Here is a 19,999-nt window from a genome sequence, read left to right as displayed (position 1 = left end):
GATGGGCGGGTCCATTGTGCTTCGTCATTCTTCGCTCCTCCGACTCTATAGAGTCCATTCGACATTGGATTCAATACAATACCCTAGTAATAGGTGACACTGTGCCATAACCGTGTTATAACATATACAACACCATGGCCTCATCTCATATACCGGATGGGGACTGCCTGTTCTGCTGCATCGCCACCAAAGAGAAGGAAACCGAGATTATTTTGACCGTAAGAAGGCTGTGCGGTTTTGTTTCAAAACGTGTTTAAAATACTACTGTGTAAGTCGATAGGTTCAAGACTGTTCCTCTGCCGAGTTTACAGGATGATGAACTCGTGTGTTTTCGTGACTCGAAGCCCGGAGCCCGATACCACTTCCTGGTGGTTCCTAGATCTCACTTGGGGAACTGCTCGTCGCTTCAAAGGGAGCACATACCACTTGGTAAAGATTTCTCAGTGGAGTTTCAGAGGGAGTGTCTCTGTTTATTAGCATGCCAGGGCCAGACATATGAACACGTGACCAAGACGTGTTTAGGCAATAGGCTCTTTATTTTTTTATGTTAATAATAAATGCATAAATTCCACATTTTCTTTTTTTAACAGTAGAGCAGATGAAAGAGATGGGAAGAAAAGTTTTGGAAAACAACAAAATAAGTGACCTTCAGGATGTCAGGTAATTTATCTTCTGATTATTCTTCCTTTGCATGTGGTTAATTATGTTATTATACATGATTACAGAAAGGTTCACTGTGGACAATGACCAGATGGCACCAAACCGACGGAGATGAGTTAATCAGTGACAGGAAATTGTCTATGAGTGGGCTCAGATTCAATTAACAGTTAGTCGAGGTTGCTATTAGCTCCCTAGTTCCCCTGCTACTAGATATAGAAAATACAATGACTACAGCAAGAAAAACAGGCCTGCGTAATAAGAGTCCCATCTATGAGCTGTTTTTCTAAAGCATGATCTATCAATTAGTGAAAACAAGATTGCGTAAAAACCGACTTCACCTTTGGATATTGGGTCTTCGCAGGATGGGCTTCCATTTGCCTCCCTTCTCCTCTGTGCCACACCTCCACCTCCATGTTCTGGCCCCTGCCAGTGAGATGAACAGCAGGTCCCTGAGTCGCTATGGGCACCAGTCCTACTGGTTCATCACGGTAGGGGGAGTCAACTGGTTACAACCTAGAATCATGCACTGCATTGAACCGTTGAACCCGGCACACTGAGTTCATGAAATCTGTTTATTGTTTTCCGTATGCTGTTATTTGTTACAATATCTGTCTTTTGAAATCAAATGTTTCTCTCTTGCAGGTGGACAACGTACTTCATCAACTGAACACTCACGGAAAAGTCAAATGAAGATATGGAACACACTTGAGTTATTAATCACTATGTCTGTGTGTTAAAACAGGGGATATTTATTGATATGTCAAGTTGGAAATGTATGTTACTATGTATGTGTAACTTTGTTAAATTAAACTACTCTTCTAAATGGCTTACCGTCATAGTGTTATGGTCACTTCCCACCAACTTCTGAATAGGTGTTACTTCCAGCCCCAACATATTTGCAAGACTAAACAAACTGGAAAGACAAAAAGATCTGAAATATTAACTTTTATTAAATATTCATATGTTATTCGTAGCTATCTTTTAGATCAGCCTGTTTAAGTTTGTGTTTTTATTTAAATACTGTTTCTGTGTCATGGCTCTTCCGGCTAACTTCTTTGCACACGCCTTGAGATTCTTACACAGCTTCACCACTTGGTGTCGCTAACTGCCTACATTTAATTAGTTCTATAAAGAAGAATTACAAATTCTTTATATATATCTAAAAATATTTTTCAGTAAAAATTAAAACAAGGAATCAGAGGGGTGGGGGCCAGCAGCCTAGTGTAATGGATAACATGCATGCAAAATTAAAACAAAGAATGTAAATGTAATTCATAATCTTAAATTGATATCCCAGCAGCTGCCTAAAAGTTAATTAACGGTGTTCTCCAACCCACCATATCATGTATAAATATTTTAATATCATTTTATTTTTTCCATATGCTGACCATGATTTGAAACTATGTCTAAACCTGATGGATGGGTAACACAATCTCCACTTTCATTCACTCACGATGATTCACCCCACGTTATCAGTCACCTCATAGTGCTATACACGTGTACAGCACTAAAAATACCAAGAGAAAAAACATGAATTAATATTTAATTACAGACCACATTGAACATCGACATTCCAACGAGGGCGTGGCTTTCACAGCGCTCCCACTAGGCCCCGCCCACATCCCCCCGTCGTCAACAACTGGATCCGAGCTGTTTTCGACACCTAGCTTTGCTAGCGTATTAGCCTTCGATCACCTACTGCACTCCACCGATCCATCGATCCGGGAATTTAAACACCGCCTACAACCCATCTCGAATCAACCCCGTCTCCGTTTTGTCACGCATTGAGGTCCACCAAATGTCGACTTAAAGCCAAAGGCAACTTAATACTCATCTTGGATTCCGTAGCACACCTCGGCTAACGACGTAGTCGGGGTTAGCTGACTGACAGCTGGCTAGCTCCCGACTCCCTGCTCGATGTGGCCGCAGAGGAAAACCAATTCGATTACGGTTGCTAAAAAAAATGATTCTGTTTCGACCTTGGTGAGTAAAGTCTATATGTGATCCGGTGTTAACCGGTTTATCTCAACACAATTGGCCGTTCACGTTGAACGAGGGAGCTAGTAGTGGTGGGGGACTAGCCCCGCAACCAGCGGCTTGTTGATGGCCGAGGAATCCCATTTCTAGGCCAGGGTGAACTCCATAACCAGCAGCGGTGTGGGGAGTTTAACACACTCCTTTCAGACGTGGATCCACGACTTGTTAGAGCCATGGCCCTGTGTATTATTATCAGCAGCTAGGAAACGGGTGTATTATTAGGCTGGGCTATTTTACTCCACAGAGCCAAACAGAGCACGTTTGGGTGTCCTGAGACCGCGGTCTTTACTCGGCAAGGAGGCACCTGGCCGACCGTACCCCATCACATTACTGGGAGCTGCACCCTCAACGCTAATCAACCGATGTCCCCACGTCTTGACCTTACCACGCTGCCGATATGATGCCAGTAAGTAGTTTATGACATTCTGAATGAACTAGCTGATGACATGCCGATGCGAGGTGCTGAGCTGTTGGGGGGTCAAGCTCACGCTGGTGATGTGCAACCACCCCATCCCCACACTACAACGTGTTTAACCTTGGAGGTGCTGATCTACACGTGTTACTGTTCCTCCAAATTAAAACGTCAGAAGGCAAATCTGTCACCGTGTAGTCTTCCAAAAGGTTCTCGGTTGAACAGGGCGTACCATGCTCATTTAAAATCAACAGTTGTCCTGCAGTAGGGATAAAGCGTCCTCATATGGGAGATTAACAATCATGTCAGTACCAGAGTTGTAAATCCTCTTAAAATGGTAACATTGAAAGTATTAGCGTATTTATAATGCTTGTAAATTGTTTTTGTGCTGTGGGCCTAATGTGGTCAGATAACACTGATGGAATGTACTATCATTCTTCACGTTGAAAGTTTCTCGGATTTGATGTTTCACGAGGTTATGAGGCGGTCAGAATCAAAATGACATGTTTTGTCTATCTATCCATCAACCCATCACATCAAAGAGCTTGATGGGGGGTGGAAATTGGCCTTTTATCTATTATTACTGAACTGAGGTTCAATCTTTGAGCCCTTGTCCGTTTCTCTTTCTCGATCACAAATATTGAGTGATTTGTCAAGCACCATACAATTCTACCCAGTCAGTAGGGTGGAGTCTTTTTTGCTTTAATGATTACCATACGGGCCTCCATTACTCTCTCTAAAACACCATATTGAGTCATTTATGATCAACTCCATAAGGGCTTGTTCATGCTTCATTACGCTTCTAGTTAAATTTACCACAACAAACCATTTGATGGGGAAGGTTAGTTTGACGTGACAATGACATGACACTTAAATGATACGTCCAAGGAATAACATTATTAAAAAAAAAAATCAGAATAGTTTCTTAAATCATTACTTTGTTGAATCAAATACATTACAGTATTTGTTGTCAGGGATTTTAACATATGATATTTCAACAGCCATTATGTTCCGGTGGCTTTTTCATAGCTCTTGTTCCTTGGTTGTACCACTTCTGATAGTGAACTACCAACTGGATGGAATTTAAACAGATTAGGAAAACTTTCCATGGAACAACTGTCAAAACTCTGTGTATGGATATAAACAGACTTCAAAAATGCATTTAGGAATGGAACATTTTCAAGATTGCTCAGTAGTGGGGAAGCATGTCGAGTTTATCGGCGATGGATGACTGCTAAGGCGTTCGGGGGGCAGATGTTTGCTGCCCGTCAGCCTACCCACCAGGCATTGAGCGGCTGTCAGCCAGCCAGCCCCGGCTGCGAGATGCCCTGTCCTTTTGTTCTAACATGGCTGGCCAGCAGCCAGCGGGGCCCTTGGCCGTCCTGGGGCCTGTATGGCCACATCAGCTAATACTCCATTGTCAAGGAAAACTTTCTGGAGCTGAGTTGATTGTCTAAGCGGCATCAATCTCACACAGTGGAGCAGGGCAGACTGGTACACCTGTCTGCCCTGCTCCTGTCCCGCAGCCACAAGCCTCTGGGCTGGGGGTGGAGGTTCTGCTGGGGGTGTTTTTTTTTCCAAGCTTGGCTCACTGGCTTTCTCCTTGACTTGCCTTGGGTGCCTAATGGATAGGGCTGTGGTGGAAGCCCTCTCTTAAAGATACCCTTAGCAGATATCCAGAGTCAGCTGTTTATGTATTTAACGGCGTCCGACACCTGTTCACATACTCTGTTCTCATTGGTTGAGGCGTGATGCATTATGAAGCTGGCTTTCCTAATCACTGGCACGGAACCTGGACACTAAGTTGTTGTGCGTCAAGCAGCAGACAGCGTTTATTCCTCTTATTCTGATCAGATTTCATTTTATTTTAGTGTTAACAGGATAAGCTTGTCTCAAGCAATTATAGAGGTGGGGCGATATGGTAACAGCTCGCTTCATGACCAAGTAACAAACGCCAAGTGTTTGGCTGTAACCTTACTCTTTGTCTTATCAAATGAAGCATGTGTTTTTATTCAAACATTCAGATTGGAGGCTCCGCTAGGCGTGTGACACACAAGTTTCCCTCAACCCTCGTTGCCTTTGCAATACAGCAGTCAATCAGCATATTTGCTTTGTGCCTTTAGTTAAGTTATGGTTTGATGTTGGCTTTTTATGGTTTGGTACAAAGTTCAGGCGGAAACGATGATGGGTCTGATCGCTCAACTGGATTAGAAATCTGTTTGATGTGAATTCTTGGGTGATCTGCTTGTGTTTGTCTCTTCCCTGCCTGGTGGTCATGTTTTTTTATTTTTTTTTTAATTCATGGCAATATTTGTATGTAATATATGGGTAGCTCTCCTAGATATTTAAACCGTAGTACATTTTTCCGCATTTTCCTGGGTCGATCATATCGCCTGTCCTGTGCTCGTCAATGACTGGTGCAGCTGCACAGCAAACGAGGACTAGATAATATTACCGTTACTGTACGCCAACCTTTCGGGCTTACTATGTAAGACATGACATCTTGACATGCATGAATAGACCCTCTCAGCCAGCCAGGACTTCGTCCAACGCAGTGGGCATGTTATCTGAACCAGTGCTAAATGACCGGAGGATTATTCTGCCTGGGAACAGACAAGACAAGGTTTCCTTTCGTGCTCGCATGGGAAGAAATCTTCACCTAGATGACCGGAGACTTGGACGTAATACGCTGCTGCCGTTCCCATCCAGTGTCCCTACCAAGAAGCATTAGCAGAGTCATCGCGGTTACCGCCGCTGGCACACCCTAGCCGAGCGAGACCGGTGGAGGGTCTCTCTTCCCCCTCCTCTCCTCCATTCATCGTTCACATTTTCTTTCTCTCTTTCTTTCTCTGACTCTGTCTCCATGTGTGTGCGTGTGTGATTTTGTGTGTGCGTCCCCTTCGGGGAGAGCTGTTTGTATCCATCTCTTTCTCTCTGCCTCCATCTCTTGCTTTACCTCTCTCGCTCCGTCTCTCTCTCTCTCTTCCCCCCTCTCTCTAGCTTGCTCTCCCTCACTAGATTATATATCCGACGAGGCTCTGTCCCTCTCTCTCCCTCCAAAGTCTCTGCTGCAGCCACGTCTGACGCAGGCACTACTCTTTGGCATTTTAAGTGCCGGCTCGGGATGTCGTAATTATCGCTGCTCATGCCTTCCTGAGGGGCGATTGCGGTTGGAAAAATGAAGAGGTTTATGGCCCTGGTGTTGCGCGGGCTGGTCAATATTTCCAAGGAGCACCCTATCTGGGGGAAGGAGCACCAGCGGTCCCCCAAAAAGGCGAAGCGACGAAAGCGGAGGGCGGTCAGACGAGCTAAGACCACCACTACGGGCGGAGGCGGCAACTTCGTGAGGGGGGTTCGTATTGAGCGGCGATGTGTGTGGCTGGAGGGACGGTAGCATGTATGCAGGGACGTCACAGTCAGAGAGAGTTTGTGTGTTTCTGCAGGGAATGGTTAAGAAACAGTCTGTTAACTCATTGGGGTGGGGGGGGTCTCTCCATCATGGCTCTCCTTACCATGGGTTTCAGTCAGTCGTCCCACGACCTAACGTATGTTTGCAGATGTTTTTCTGCAAACCAGGCGTATGGGTGCTTCTTTCCGATGTTTTCCAGAAAGGTTTTGGGGGAGATAGTGCACGTTTTACCTTGGCTTCAAAGTAATGGTGCGCTGTACAGTCGTCCCGGTGTGATGATGGGATTGATTGGGCCATGTGTCCCCGGGTCGCCTTTTTGGCCGATGGCGGCGTTTTCAATGTGACTCTGGGATGAGGGCTGGCTGAATGTGCTGGTGATATCAAGATAATGCGTTGCGTTGCATTCATTATTGGTAGAATATTTATATAAAATGGTCCGCCAGAAAGTTCCATCATTTCCTCTATAATCCAATGAAAATAAAACATTTAAAATATAGAAAAAAATATTTATTTTATTTGTTCAGAAGAATGTCCTCATAAAATCGGTATAGTTACATGATTATCTTATAAAAAAAATGGAATAGGCCTACTTATTATTTAGTTATTTTTTTGTGTATTGATCTATTCCTCACTCAGCAGCCAAAACTGCCTTTCATTGGTTGAACGTTGAAATCTGTCGATGGATAGCCAAACACGTTATTTTTTACATAGCTTTTTCTAGGGTTTTTATGTTTCTCATGAGCAAGGCAGTCACTTTCTAGTTTGACTTAGTTGCTGTATAATTAAGATGCCCCTTGAAGTCCCCCCTTTCCTACATTCATCGTGCTTTCTATTTCATATTCTCTGAAATAGTGTTTGCACTGAATTACATACATGTTGTTTTTATCCATTGCATCCCATTAAGAGGCAAATTGCTGAAAAAAGCTTTTTTGACTCATACAAACCCCTGAACTCTCTCCCCCTCCTCCTGCCTCTCTCTGTCTCTCGCTAGGTAGGTGTGTGTGTGTGTGTGTGTGTGTGTGTGTGTGTGTGTGTGTGTGTGTGTGTGTGTGTGTGTGTCCGTCACCCCTTAGGCTCTGAGATAATCAATACAAGATTCAATAGTCCGAATCAAACACAGGCAAAGGCCATCAAATAGCTTCCTGCATTATTGACAACCCTAAGCCCCAATATATGCTGTGAATTGAATCCATGCATTCGGCCATATAGAAAACCTCGGTATTAACATATAAAAAGGTTTGGTGTACACCTCCTACGTAGAACCTCCATTGTTTCATGGAGGATTAGTGCGTGCGTTTCTAGTCATAACACATCCTGGATTAGGAACGGGAAAATCCCAAGGGAGAAAGATCAACCATGGCACATCAGGCGGCGTTCCCGCTACCTGCGTTTCACTTTTCATGTCAGGATGAAACGATAAGAAGAGCCACAGGTTGGGACTTGTAAGAAGATGGTTCCTTTGTTGTTTGTCTGTCATGTACGACCACAGCAACAGGGCTGGTCGTTGTTGTACATGAATGGTTTTCTCTTGAGTAAGGGAACACTCACATTGATGAAAAAAGTGGTGGTTGTGCATTTTAAAGCTTTAGGCTGTATGGCAAGAACACTAGGAATTAGTATTTCTTCGACTGGGCTCTCTAGGAGGAATATTAGAGCTCCTCTAATATAGGGTCTCTCTCTTCAGGTGTCCAGAGACGCTGGACCGAAACCGTTCATTAAAATGGATGATTAGAGGGAAAGGCTGTCCAAGGTGGACCTGAACCACTTATACCTGACACGCTTTGTGAACCCATGCCGTCGAGCTGGTCGTTGAATGCATTTTATTTCTCTGTGACCGGCATCTATATGTTCAGGTTGTGTGTAGTTCAGAGGCAGTGGGGAACATGTGGGGGCGTGTACATTAAGAGAGGTCTCAACTCGTCTTTGTTCGGTGCTGGAGCAGGCACTACTAATCATAATATTAAACACAGAGGAGACAGCAGCAGGACCGCACCAGCATTACACTTGGCTAGGTTCATGCATGAGATAGCAGACCGCCTTTTCCACCGCAAGGGATTCGCTGTACATCGACGGCCGGTTACTGAAGAGTCGGTTACTGAACAGCTCAGCAAGGGTTCATTCATGGGTGGATGCAAAAAAAGGCATGGGCAACAAGATCTTCCTCAGCATCTCCACTACTGCACTTCTGGTCTCAGGTTCTCACACCGTGTCTCCTCCTCCTCCTCTTCCTCCTCCTACGACACAAGAGGAGGAGAAGAAGGTGATGCAGTAAGAACCTGAGATCTTCCTCATCGTCTCCACCTGGTCTCATTTGAGGTTCTCACACCGTTCCTCCTCCTCCTTTGACTCAAAACAATGAGGGAGAGAACCTGAGAACCTTCCTCATCGTCTCCACGACCACACATCTGGTCTCATCTCAGGTTCTCACACCGTTTCTCCTCCTCCTCCTCCTCCTCCTCTGACTCAAAACAATGAGGAAGAGCGAGGGAGAGAACCTGAGAACCTTCCTCATCGTCTCCACGACCACACATCTGGTCTCATCTCAGGTTCTCACACCGTTTCTCCTCCTCCTCCTCCTCCTCCTCCTCCTCCTCCTCCAGATGATCCTGACGGTGTACCTCAGCGACGGCGAGCAGTCTGTGACTGAGGTCCCCATCACGCCCGAGACCACGTGCCGCGATGTGGTGGAGTTCTGCAAGGAGCCGGGAGAGAGCGGCTGCCACCTGGCCGAGGTCTGGAGAGGCAACGGTGAGACCTTCTGCTTCCTGTTGTTGTTGTTGTTGTTGTTGACTTTTCCTACCGCGACCCTTCGGCTGGATGGAGACGAGCCGCCGAGGTAAATCACATGCACTGGCCGTGCGGTTGCTGCTATACATGCGGGAAGTTAAAATAAGGCGGCACTTGAATGCAGATTTAAGATGCATTTTTTATGAATGTTATCCGTTGTGATTGTTTTACCACTTGGAGGCAGAAATTAATCGTTAAGAATCTTGGAAGGAAACTGAATAATTTGGTGACATAATTTGAGAAAATAATTTGAGCGAAAAAAAGAGGAGCATTTTAGAGCTTATATAAGGTAGAGCAGAATGCCATAGCCTAATGGTGGCTATGGCATCCTGCTTTTTTTTTTAACCAAAAATATTGGTAAAAAAAATATATACACGGCCATCAGATTGTCATTAACAATTGGATGCAATCTAATTGGTCATTCCTTGTAATAAAACTAACAAAAAAGAGTGGCACTTATTGAAGTAATAATGAGAGTAGGTACCTGCGAGAATACCATGGCACAAAAACACATTGTGCCCCCAATGTTGCGCCGCATACATGTGGCTCTGTCGCAGTCCATGTAAAGCACATACAAACAACCTCTACAGCAGGCCAAACGAGGCACGTGTGAGTGTGTGTGTGTACTGGCGGACGTTCAACACCACAATCCCCCCCCCCCCCCCCCCCTCCCTCCTCGAACTGTCCCAACGCTCCGGTTTGTCCAAAGCGTGACCCCGTCATCACCGGGGCTGTGGCTGACACACACCCTCGCACTCAGCGTTTTTCACTGAGAGGGACCTCCGCCCACCCCCCCCCCTGATGGAAAAACACCACCCAGCCAGGGGCTTTGCCCACTGTCGTCATGCAATTGTGTTCCAGGGGGGGCTGACAATGCTACCCTGCACCCCCTTCCCCCTGTTATACAAACCTCCATTAATCCCGGTCGCTGCTCTGTATGCATGGAACGACGTGAGATGAGCGCATGATTTTCACATTACTGCCAACTGTATATTTTGACACGCTTTAGAGGTCACGTGATTCTGACCTTGCAGCCGTCCGACTCGTGCTGGCAGTTCGTCAAATGGGTCACAATCCCAATAACGACATACAACGGCTTACAAATAAAAAAACTTTTTACTGTTTATTAATGATCGGAGCCATTGCTTGTTGCTCGCGTGTGCTCTCCGGTGAAAAGATTCATGTCCCCCGAAACTGGCCAATGACTGTTTGTGTATTCCACGCTTTGTCCCCAGAGCGCGCCATCCCCTTCGAACACATGATGTACGAGCACCTGCAAAAGTGGGGCCCCCGCAAGCAGGAGGTCAAGTTCTTCCTCCGCCACGAAGACTCGCCCGCGGAGAGCAGCGACCCAGGTGAGCGCTCGCTAAACTTTCTGATCCACTTTCGTTTACCGGGCCCCCCTCCGTGTCGCACACTCGGCGCTGGTTTGGTTTGGAGACTAAACGTTACGTTGGTCTACGATTTAATCCCGTCCGGCTCAGGTTTTCGGACCAATCGAGAACAATGTTTGCAATGCCGTCATCTGTGGAGATTTTGGCAAGTTAGAAAGTGGTGTAGTGTGAAAAGGGCCGAAAACTAAGTTTGGCAAAGTGTGCGTCTCTTCGTCTTCGCTGCAGGCACATCGTTTTGTTCCTGCGACCTTGCCCTACTTATTTCCCCCAAGAAATGCTGCCAGCTGAGGCGAATCGGAATAGATCCATTCTGTCATCCTGCCATTAATACTTAATACCGATAGTTTTGTGCGGAGTCAAAGTTTCAACTTTTCATAAGAATAGAATAAAACGTCTATTTTTTTTCTTTAATGGTCTCATCATTCATATCCCGATAAAGAGAAGCGCACACTTGCAGGTGACCTTTTCTCTTGTTGATATTATTGAGCTGTCTGCCTATCGTCACTTTAAACTCCAGTTCTGGGTAGGTCACGCAGTCAGGCTGAGTCGCCTCACTTCTGTAATTCTTTTGAGTTCTCTGTCATACCCAATCAAGTCAGTGGGCCTCCACAACCGTACCGGACAACAGTTGTAACCCTTAAAAAAGAAATATAAAAAAATATATATATATTGTGTTTGTGTATACTTGGTTGTGTGTTGTATGGTAATATGTGTGTGTGTGTGTGTTCTGCAGGGAGTCAGCAGTCTCAGGACCAGAGCGGTCGTAGGAGTGGCAGCAGCAGTGGAGAGAAGCACAACGAGAACGGGGTGAGTACCGTCGCAGTGACGGAAACGGGAAACACGTCAACACACACACGCTCGCAAAAACAAACCGTAATTGGATCTGATGGTGCACGAGGAAAAGCATTACTGGAGCGGGGCCTTGTTGTTGGGGGTACATACTTCCGTCCCGTTAACTGCGGCTCAGCGTTTGTTGAGCGATTTCAAATTCTCATTTGTCCACCAGTCGTTGGTAAATTCCCAAACCTCAAAAGACGCAGTGACTGCATGAGCTAGCTTTCACAATTGAAACATTCCCACCTCACATAATGTTTGGTGGCGGGCCAACATGTCCGCTGGAGAATAGGGCCCGATGTGCAGTGGCAGCGGAAAGAAACATCAGAAATTCCAGTCTTTTCGCAATAAATATAAATGCAGAATGACTCGTGGACACTTCAGGGACTGAGTGGTAAAGAAATTCAGCGCCGTATAAAAGATGGCATCAATTGAACCCGAACAAGGACAAATGTTAGGATTTTAATCACTTAAATCCACTTCACAAAAAACACCAGTTCCTTTCCCAGAATGCTCATTTATTATCACGCTGCCACAGGCCTCGCTGCCATACATCTTGATCCATGCTCCTGGGACATGTCCAACCTACTTCTTCTTATTCTTCAATTCTAAAGCCCATATGTACGTGTCAGACAGAGTTCAAAGGGGCCGTTTACACACGAGACCCAAGGGCCTTCCACAGTCTACTACGCCCTGGTCATGTCAGTATACCGCTCTGAAGCAAGACGTATACAAAGTCTCCCACTGGTGTTCGTCATTGCCGTCAGCTACTTGCACGGTGGACGGCTGTGAATCTTTTCCCTGCTCTGCAGCTAAGGCATGCTGGGATATGTTTTACTCAAGAGCGGCCTATAGCCTAAAATCCTCAATCATCCCTCTCACTTATCCATCCCTGTTACTCTCTCTCGCTTTCACTCTCTCTCTCGCTCTCTCTCTCTCTCTCGCTCTCAGTCTCTCTCTCTCGCTCGGTCTCTCTCTCTCGCTGGTCTTCAGGGGCGCACTCCATCTTCGTGTCTCTTGCTCTTCCCCCATCGCGTCCCTCCCCTCCATCTCTTGCTAGAACCATCTGTCCCAGATTTCATTCCACAGTGTGTCGGGGTCAAGGTATCAGAACTAATTCAACCTCGCGGCCAAGCAGGAATAATCTAGCCCGGGCCGGAGATGGGAAGGATTTCTCCTTCCTCACCTTGCCACGAGACCCCATTGCTGCCAGAAGGGCGCTTGGTTAATACCCAAATTGATTCGAACCCGGGGGACTCTCAGAGTGGGATGCTTTAGATATTGAAACAATCACTACTGACTTAACAAAATCCTACTTCTCTTCCTCCCCAACCACATCAGAAAGGCTAACAAACTCCCTTGATTTAAAACAGGCCCTCAAAACCTTTTTAAGATTGCTTTCACCTCATAACCTTCTTCCCTTCCTCCTTTATCATCTTTTAACTAATATGCATTCTTCTTCAATTATTTTATTTTGTGTTCACTCTCTAAAGCGTGTTCGAGCACTTACAAAAGCACACAATAAATCCAATGTATGATTACTTCCTGGCGGTCAGAAAACGCATTCAGCGTAGCCCTCACACATTAGACATGGGTCCTTCTCTGACACAAACCAGTAACCATGGTTCCATAAGACCAGTGCAATGTCACCCCTCGGCCAAAGCTGCTGCTAATTGTCTCCCGTCTCTCCAGTGCACCCCTAGCTACGACATCGCCCGCAGAAGGGGGCGGGGGGGGGGGAGGAAAAACAAATTCTCCCCCAGCTGAATCGCTGGCGCCCGCTTAACCTTCCACTTATCGAATTTAATGGAGGATTATATTTGCACTGCACTGTCAGATGATATAACCATAATCATAAGAGGATCACGGCTGTGACTTTACCCCGGGCTGCCTCCGAGGGGGGGGCCAAGGCGTGCACTCCCACCCACCACGTCGGGCTGATGATCAGCCCCCCTGGCACAGGACGCTACCTTGCATTATGCTCGCGTGCAAAATCTGCAGCGTTGCCCCATCTCTGCGTGTCCCAAGTATATTGCTTCCCCCCCCCCCCTGTCTCCACCCCAGGGATTAATTATAAAGGTTTTTAAGTACTGCTCTATCCATATCGTGCAAAGTCAGGTGTTGCGGAGAAATGTAAGACATTGATGTAAGACGCTTTCATTTCCAGTGATCAATAGGGGTATTAGTGAGCACGGCATCAGCCGTGTGTGTGTATGGGGGGGGGGTTCATTTTTCAGACATCCCTCATCGCTTGTCACGCCCGTTCTGCAGTTGCAGAATATCAACGCAACCCTCCCCTCCCTCTTCCTCCCGTTCCCGGCTCTGAACACGGGTGTTTCCTCAGAGGTCCTCGCTGTCACTCTGGTTGCGCTGGTAGAACGCGCGTCTCCTCCTCCTCCTCCTCCTCCTCCTCCTCCTCCTCCTCCTCCCCAGAGCGGGCCGCTGAGCGACTCGGCGAGAGCGCTGGAGCGTGGGGCCGCGTGACGCCAGAGGCTCTGCCACAGTCACCGCCTTCTCCTCCACCTCCTCTTCCTCCCCCCCCCCCCCCCCCATCTCCTTAGTCAACCTTTTTTTGTCCCTTTTCGCTCGGCTTCTTCAGATCCTTAATCTCTGCCTCTCTTGTATACATACGCCCGTTTCCTTCGTACAAACATGATTTAGATTTAAAAGGCGCGACTCCCCTTGGAATTTATTCGCGTGACTTCTCTCATTTCCAAGAAGGCACACCTCTCTGCACCGCAGACAGTCCTGCGTCCTTCCTTCGCCTCCGAACCGGCTCCCCTTCCAATACCGTCTGGGTTTTGACTGAACCGCGTCGTTGTGTACGACGGACCAGTGACCTCCTCCCTGAGCGTGTCCTCAGCCGTCCTCTAAGACCGGTTTACTCCTGATTTGTACCATGCTTCTTAATGTCTCCTCATGTCACTGGCAAAGGCCACCATGACATTTCCCCAGCTCACACACACACACACACACACACACACACACACACACACACACACACACACACACACACACACACACACACACACACACACACACACACACACACACACACACACACACACACACACACACACAGTCCCCCCCAAACCTAGCTGCTTCTTCTTCTTATTTTTTAAAAGCATCAGGGTGGCTTATAGAGGCATTTATCGGCCCTTACCTCCTATATGAAGAAGTGAGAGCCTCTTCCGTCTTCATATAGCGCCAGAGTCGTGTTCCCAGCTTATCGTATTTCAACTCGAGGGATACTGCAGTTCACTCTGGAAAATACCCAGGGCCCCTTTTTTTTTTTTTTTTTTACTCACAAAGCGACTTCAGGATGGTTGATATGCGCTGATTTTACACAGCTATGGGTTTTTAACCAAAAAGGACCACATTTGGCTCCGTACCAGAACTAGTTTTGTTTTCTGCTGCAGTCTTACCGGTGTGTTTATATTATAAATAAATCCAAAAAGAAAAAATATATATATATATATATACAGACCATTTCTATCCTGTGGACTCAAAACCGTTAAAGCAACAAGACAATGCATTCTTGCAACTGTCACACCCTTTAAGTCAATGTGTCCAACCCCATCTGTGAGGGCGGTATGTTAGGAATGGGCGTTGGCTGGCTGGCCGGCCTTGTAGCGTGGTTCTGAACAAACAATAACTGATCCGCTACACGTGTGGAGATTTAGAGGATGGCCACTGACGGAAAATATCTAATAGTCTGCCTGTCGGTTTACTTGCTGTTGTTTCCCGCTGTGTTTTGGGTACAGGAACATCTCCTGAAGTCTCTTCTCTCTATTGTTTCATCAAAACCCGTGCCGTGGCTGCAAACACAGACCCAAACACGGTGGCCGTCTCGGCCCCTCCACCCCCCATGTGCACCGAATAACTCATGGTGATTCATGGTGACGAAGACTCATAAGCTCCTCCAACTCAAAAAGCACCCAACTTCTCCCCTATCCGTTAAACCTGTTAGAGTTCTTTCGCAACAAACTTACCTGACTCTGTATATTTCCAAACCCTAAATATTTGGAGGACCAGCTGTCGGTTCAAGTTTTAGCTGACGTGTGTGTGTGTGTGTGTGTGTGTGTGCGTGTGCGTGCGTGTGTGTGCGCGCAGGTGGGGAGCCAGCGGGTGGAGCTCACCCTGTCCGAGCTGCAGGAGATGGCGTCTCGGCAACAGCAGCAGATCGAGGCCCAGCAGCAGATGCTTGTCGCCAAGGTAACGCCACAGCCATCTCATCCCTGCGGTACCCGTCACGGGTGTCTCGTCGCCGAAGCCCAGTTTGTTTGTGAAATAACGTGTTTGGTCAAAGTTTCGGGGCCGTCAAACTTAATTCACTGCAGCACATTTAAAGCTACCTTTCTCATGGTCAACAAACTTTTACAGTTTGCTTTTTAAACGACTACGACTTCTGCTTGTTGTCTCCGAATCGGACCTCAGAGATTCAGGGAATATCAACTATTTTACGAAGAGTGACAAACCAACTCTGTCATGTAGGTAACAATGAATCAAGACGAAAAGGTTACTGTTTACAAGATGACGTTTTAATGGGCTTTTAATGAAGAAACGCCACACAGTTGCGTGACATTTATTCCCGTTCCTGCCATGGTCTGCAGGGGCAGCGCGCGCACACATCAGCACGTTAATGTTCCGGCGCCTTCCGAGCAATCCACCGTGACTCCAAACGGACCGAACCCTTATATTACCCCGGGACACTGTCTCTGTCTCTGTCTCTGGTCTCTCGCTCTGGTCTCTCTCTCTCTCTCTGGTCTCTGTCTCTCTCTCTCTCTCTGGTCTCTCTCTGGTCCCTCTCTGGTCTCTCTCTCTCTGGCTCTAAGAAACTCACCCTTTATCCGTCAGTTTCCGTGTCATCAATCATGGTCCCGTAGTCGTGAGAGCAGGTTTCTAAGAGAGCTCTCCGTTCTTCCACGTGCTGAGTGTTGCCCCGGCGTCGACCCTTCCTTGGCTACGGTGGCGGGTCCGTCCCGTGGTGCGGCACGCCACCCGGTCCATTCCCCCGCACCGAGGGCCGCGGCGGGGCCCTCGGTGGGCGCGTCCAGGCCTCTTGAGAAGTGGGTCCTGGTGCCCTGCAGCCTTTTGGAAACCTGGGCTTGTCATCTCCTATTTTCAGAGCGCTAACTGGAGCAAGACACAGTCGGATGGAGAGGGGGGGAGAGACAAAGGGGGGGAGAGAGAGGGGGGGAGAGGGAGCAAGACACAGTTGGATGGAGAGAGGGGGAGAGATAAAGGGGGGGGAGAGAGAGGGGGAGAAGGAGCAAGACACAGTTGGATGGAGAGAGGGGGGGAGAGAGAGGGGGGGAGAGGGAGCAAGACACAGTTGGATGGAGAGAGGGGGAGAGATAAAGGGGGGGAGAGAGAGGGGAGAGAGGGAGCAAGACACAGTTGGATGGAGAGTGGGGGGGAGAGATAAAGGGGGGAGAGAGAGGGGGGGAGAGAGGGGGAGAGATAAAGGGGGGGAGAGAGAGGGGGAGAAGGAGCAAGACACAGTTGGATGGAGAGAGGGGGGGAGAGAGAGGGGGAGAGATAAAGGGGGGGAGAGAGAGGGGGAGAAGGAGCAAGACACAGTTGGATGGAGAGAGGGGGAGAGATAAAGGGGGGGAGAGAGAGGGGGGAGAGGGAGCAAGACACAGTTGGATGGAGAGAGGGGGAGAGTTAAAGGGGGGGAGAGAGAGGGGGGAGAGGGAGCAAGACACAGTTGGATGGAGAGAGGGGGAGAGATGGGGAGAGAGTGAGAGACAGAGAGAGATATGTGACCCTCCCTCTCTCTCCTCGACACGCAGTTGACGCAGCACGACGCTTCAGCCTTCTCGTTCGAGCGCGTTTAATTGACACGGAGGTCGTCCGGGGGACTTCTGGGAAATATGTAGCGTAGTATGCTAATTCTGTCGCGGCGGCCCACTTGTTTTGCTTCCACATTCAGATTTGGGTTTGTTTTTGTCCCCCAGTCGTGACTATGAATTAATAGTCTGAATCACCCACGCTTGGCTCACTGGGCACTGGGCTGTGAACAGGGTTTAAATACCCTAGTGTGTTCACAAACGGGCAGTGACTGATCTGAGTTGATCACCTGCTTTGGCGGTTTTTAAGTATTTTATACCTGGGCACTTTTGACATAAACACACTTGACACAACATGACCCAACGAGTTTAAGCACTTAAAATTTCCCTCCTGTGAGAAATATCCCGTATCAACGTCACTGCTGCTCATGTCGTAACTTATTATCACATTTATATGTCATCTGCAGTCATCCGAATCATCGCATTACTGTCCACAACACCAAACCCAACTCACCAAAATAAGAACTACAAACATGGCCGAACCATCGCATTACTTTCCACAACACCCAACCCAACTCGCCAAAATAAGAACTACAAACATGGCCGAACCATCGCATTACTTTCCACAACACCCAACCCAACTCGCCAAAATAAGAACTACAAACATGGCCGAACCATCACATTACTTTCCACAACATCCAACCCAACTCGCCAAAATAAGAACTACAAACATGGCCGCCCGCGGTTCCTCCTATGCAGGAGCAGCGGCTGCGCTACCTGAAGCAGCAGGAGTCGCGGCAGCAGCAGACGGCGTCAGAGGGCGAGAAGCTGCAGCGGCTCAAGGAGCGCGTGGAGAACCAGGAGGCCAAGCTGAAGAAGATCCGCGCCATGCGAGGCCAGGTGGACTACAGCAAGGTCATCAACGGAAACCTGTGTACGTACCCAACGCAGACCCCTCCTCCGGGGCGGGGCCGTGAGCTTAGAGGTGATATATTATGCCACCAGGTGTGAGTGTGATTAGCCGTTACAAGCCGTTTTGAAAATCTGCCTCTTCTGACATCACAAGTGGGCGTGTCCGCCTAGATGTGTGCTGGATAGATCAGTCTACCAGCCTACCCAGTGGACTGTAGGAAACGTTGCTCAGCTATCCAGCACACATCTAGGTGGACACGCCCACTTGTGATGTCAGAAGAGGCAGATTCTCAAAACGGCTTGTACCGGCTAATCACACTCACACCTGGTGGTATATTATGCCACCTTTAAGGTTGGCCAATGAGTTCAGACTGTGGTCCTCAGTTAGGAGTTCAGTGCTCTGTTAGATTTAGCCCTGAGGAGCCTCAGAATTTCTCTGAATGTATGGGTCTTGAGTCTGTTAAGTCAGGGCCAGACAGAGACATTGCGGAGCCCACAAAGAATGAAGAATAGAATGAAGAATATTGAATGGATGGGTTTTTAGTTCAACACGGAAACCTAATGTCCCTCAAGTCGTAGAAAGAAAGGTTAAATGTTTTTTTTTTATAGTGGAGTTGAAAAAATCCTCGCAATTTCATTTTCCCATTTGTGCGAGTAGTTTTCAGTTAAGGACGGTTATGATTCTTGTCGCGTAGGATAGCAAAATGGGCTCTGTGTAAAGTACTGTCAAACCTTCTGAGATGGGATTCAAAGGGGGACCTATTTTACACCCAGGTGTGACTTGAATAAGCAATCACAAGCCAGCCACCTTGAAAATCTACCCTATAGTGGCGTCACATGTGGGAGGGTCCAGATGTAAGATTTATGGGTCAACCTACCGATGCTACCCACTGGTAAACACATCACACCTGGTGGGAAAATGGCGCCCGTTTATGTTAAAGAGAAGGAAGCCGTGAATAGCTGTTGTCTTTTGTCAGCCTGTGGTGTTTTCGAGAAGTAAACATACTAGTTTGGAGCTGCCGATATTTTATTGACGAATCCATGGCACGGACAACAGGGTAATGCATCAACACACATCGAATAATGCGGTGTTACCGCTTAAAGTTGCTTTGTTTTGGGAGAGACAATGAATGTACGGATTTTAGTTGCATATATATTTAAAGGCGAATTTAATTAAGGAGGAATTGCAATATGAATCCTTCTAAAAGACAATATAAAATAGGTAAATTAATAAATTACAGAGTGCGCAGAGATGAATTGTTTATGCAAATCTTTGGCAAACCGAAATGATTTGAGCCCTAATTTAAAGTAGATACTGACAAACTTTCTCCCTGTTTCTCCCTCTGTCTGTCTCTCTACCTCCATCTCTGTCTGTGTCCGTCTTTCTATCTCCATCTGTCTGTCTCTGTTTCCCTCTCTCTCCCTCCCACTCTCCGCCCGTCCGTTTGTCTGTCCCTCTCGCTACCTCCAACTCTCCGTCCATCTGTCCCTCCACCTCCCCGTCTGTCTCCCTCTCTCTCCCTCCACTCTCTATCCATCCCGTCTGTCTGTCTCCCTCTCTCTCCCTCCACTCTCTATCCATCCCGTCTGTCTGTCTCCCTCTCTCTCCCTCCACTCTCTATCCATCCCGTCTGTCTGTCTCCCTCTCTCTCCCTCCACTCTCTATCCATCCCGTCTGTCTGTCTCCCTCTCTCTCCCTCCACTCTCTATCCATCCCGTCTGTCTGTCTCCCTCTCTCTCCCTCCACTCTCTATCCATC

General features: G+C 47.5%; 2 protein-coding genes across 2 annotated transcripts in view; both read left to right on the top strand.

The window, feature by feature from the left end:
• Positions 1 to 2: 2 nt before the first annotated feature.
• LOC307087760 (adenosine 5'-monophosphoramidase HINT3-like) lies at positions 3 to 1,428 on the top strand. Its single transcript, XM_079753404.1, has 5 exons — positions 3 to 218; positions 312 to 429; positions 591 to 660; positions 1,022 to 1,148; positions 1,303 to 1,428. The coding sequence occupies exons 1-5, from the start codon at positions 135 to 137 to the stop codon at positions 1,348 to 1,350; spliced, it is 447 nt and encodes a 148-aa protein (XP_079609530.1). The 5' UTR covers positions 3 to 134; the 3' UTR covers positions 1,351 to 1,428.
• Positions 1,429 to 2,341: 913 nt separating this feature from the next.
• ppp1r13bb (protein phosphatase 1, regulatory subunit 13Bb) overlaps positions 2,342 to 19,999 on the top strand; it is a 33,505-nt gene continuing 15,847 nt past the window's right edge. The window contains exons 1-7 of the mRNA XM_079753163.1: positions 2,342 to 2,643; positions 2,942 to 3,103; positions 9,119 to 9,266; positions 10,541 to 10,660; positions 11,433 to 11,506; positions 15,647 to 15,748; positions 18,088 to 18,262. Coding sequence (XP_079609289.1) covers positions 3,095 to 3,103; positions 9,119 to 9,266; positions 10,541 to 10,660; positions 11,433 to 11,506; positions 15,647 to 15,748; positions 18,088 to 18,262 — 628 coding nt within the window. The 5' untranslated portion in view covers positions 2,342 to 2,643; positions 2,942 to 3,094. The remainder of the gene's footprint in view (positions 2,644 to 2,941; positions 3,104 to 9,118; positions 9,267 to 10,540; positions 10,661 to 11,432; positions 11,507 to 15,646; positions 15,749 to 18,087; positions 18,263 to 19,999) is intronic.

This window comes from Pollachius pollachius (assembly GCF_949987615.1).
Source record: "Pollachius pollachius genome assembly, chromosome: 16".
In the NCBI taxonomy this organism is placed as follows: domain Eukaryota; kingdom Metazoa; phylum Chordata; class Actinopteri; order Gadiformes; family Gadidae; genus Pollachius; species Pollachius pollachius.
This window is presented reverse-complemented; position numbering and strand designations above follow the sequence as displayed.

What these genes read in the sequence shown, in the direction of transcription:
- LOC307087760 (XM_079753404.1), top strand. Translation starts at nt 135, where the DNA reads ATGGCCTCATCTCATATACCGGATGGGGACTGCCTGTTCTGCTGCATC. An exon ending in AAACCGAGATTATTTTGACC is followed by an intron (nt 219 to 311) that starts GTAAGAAGGCTG and finishes CCGAGTTTACAG; the next exon opens with GATGATGAACTCGTGTGTTT. An exon ending in AGTGACCTTCAGGATGTCAG is followed by an intron (nt 661 to 1,021) that starts GTAATTTATCTT and finishes GGGTCTTCGCAG; the next exon opens with GATGGGCTTCCATTTGCCTC.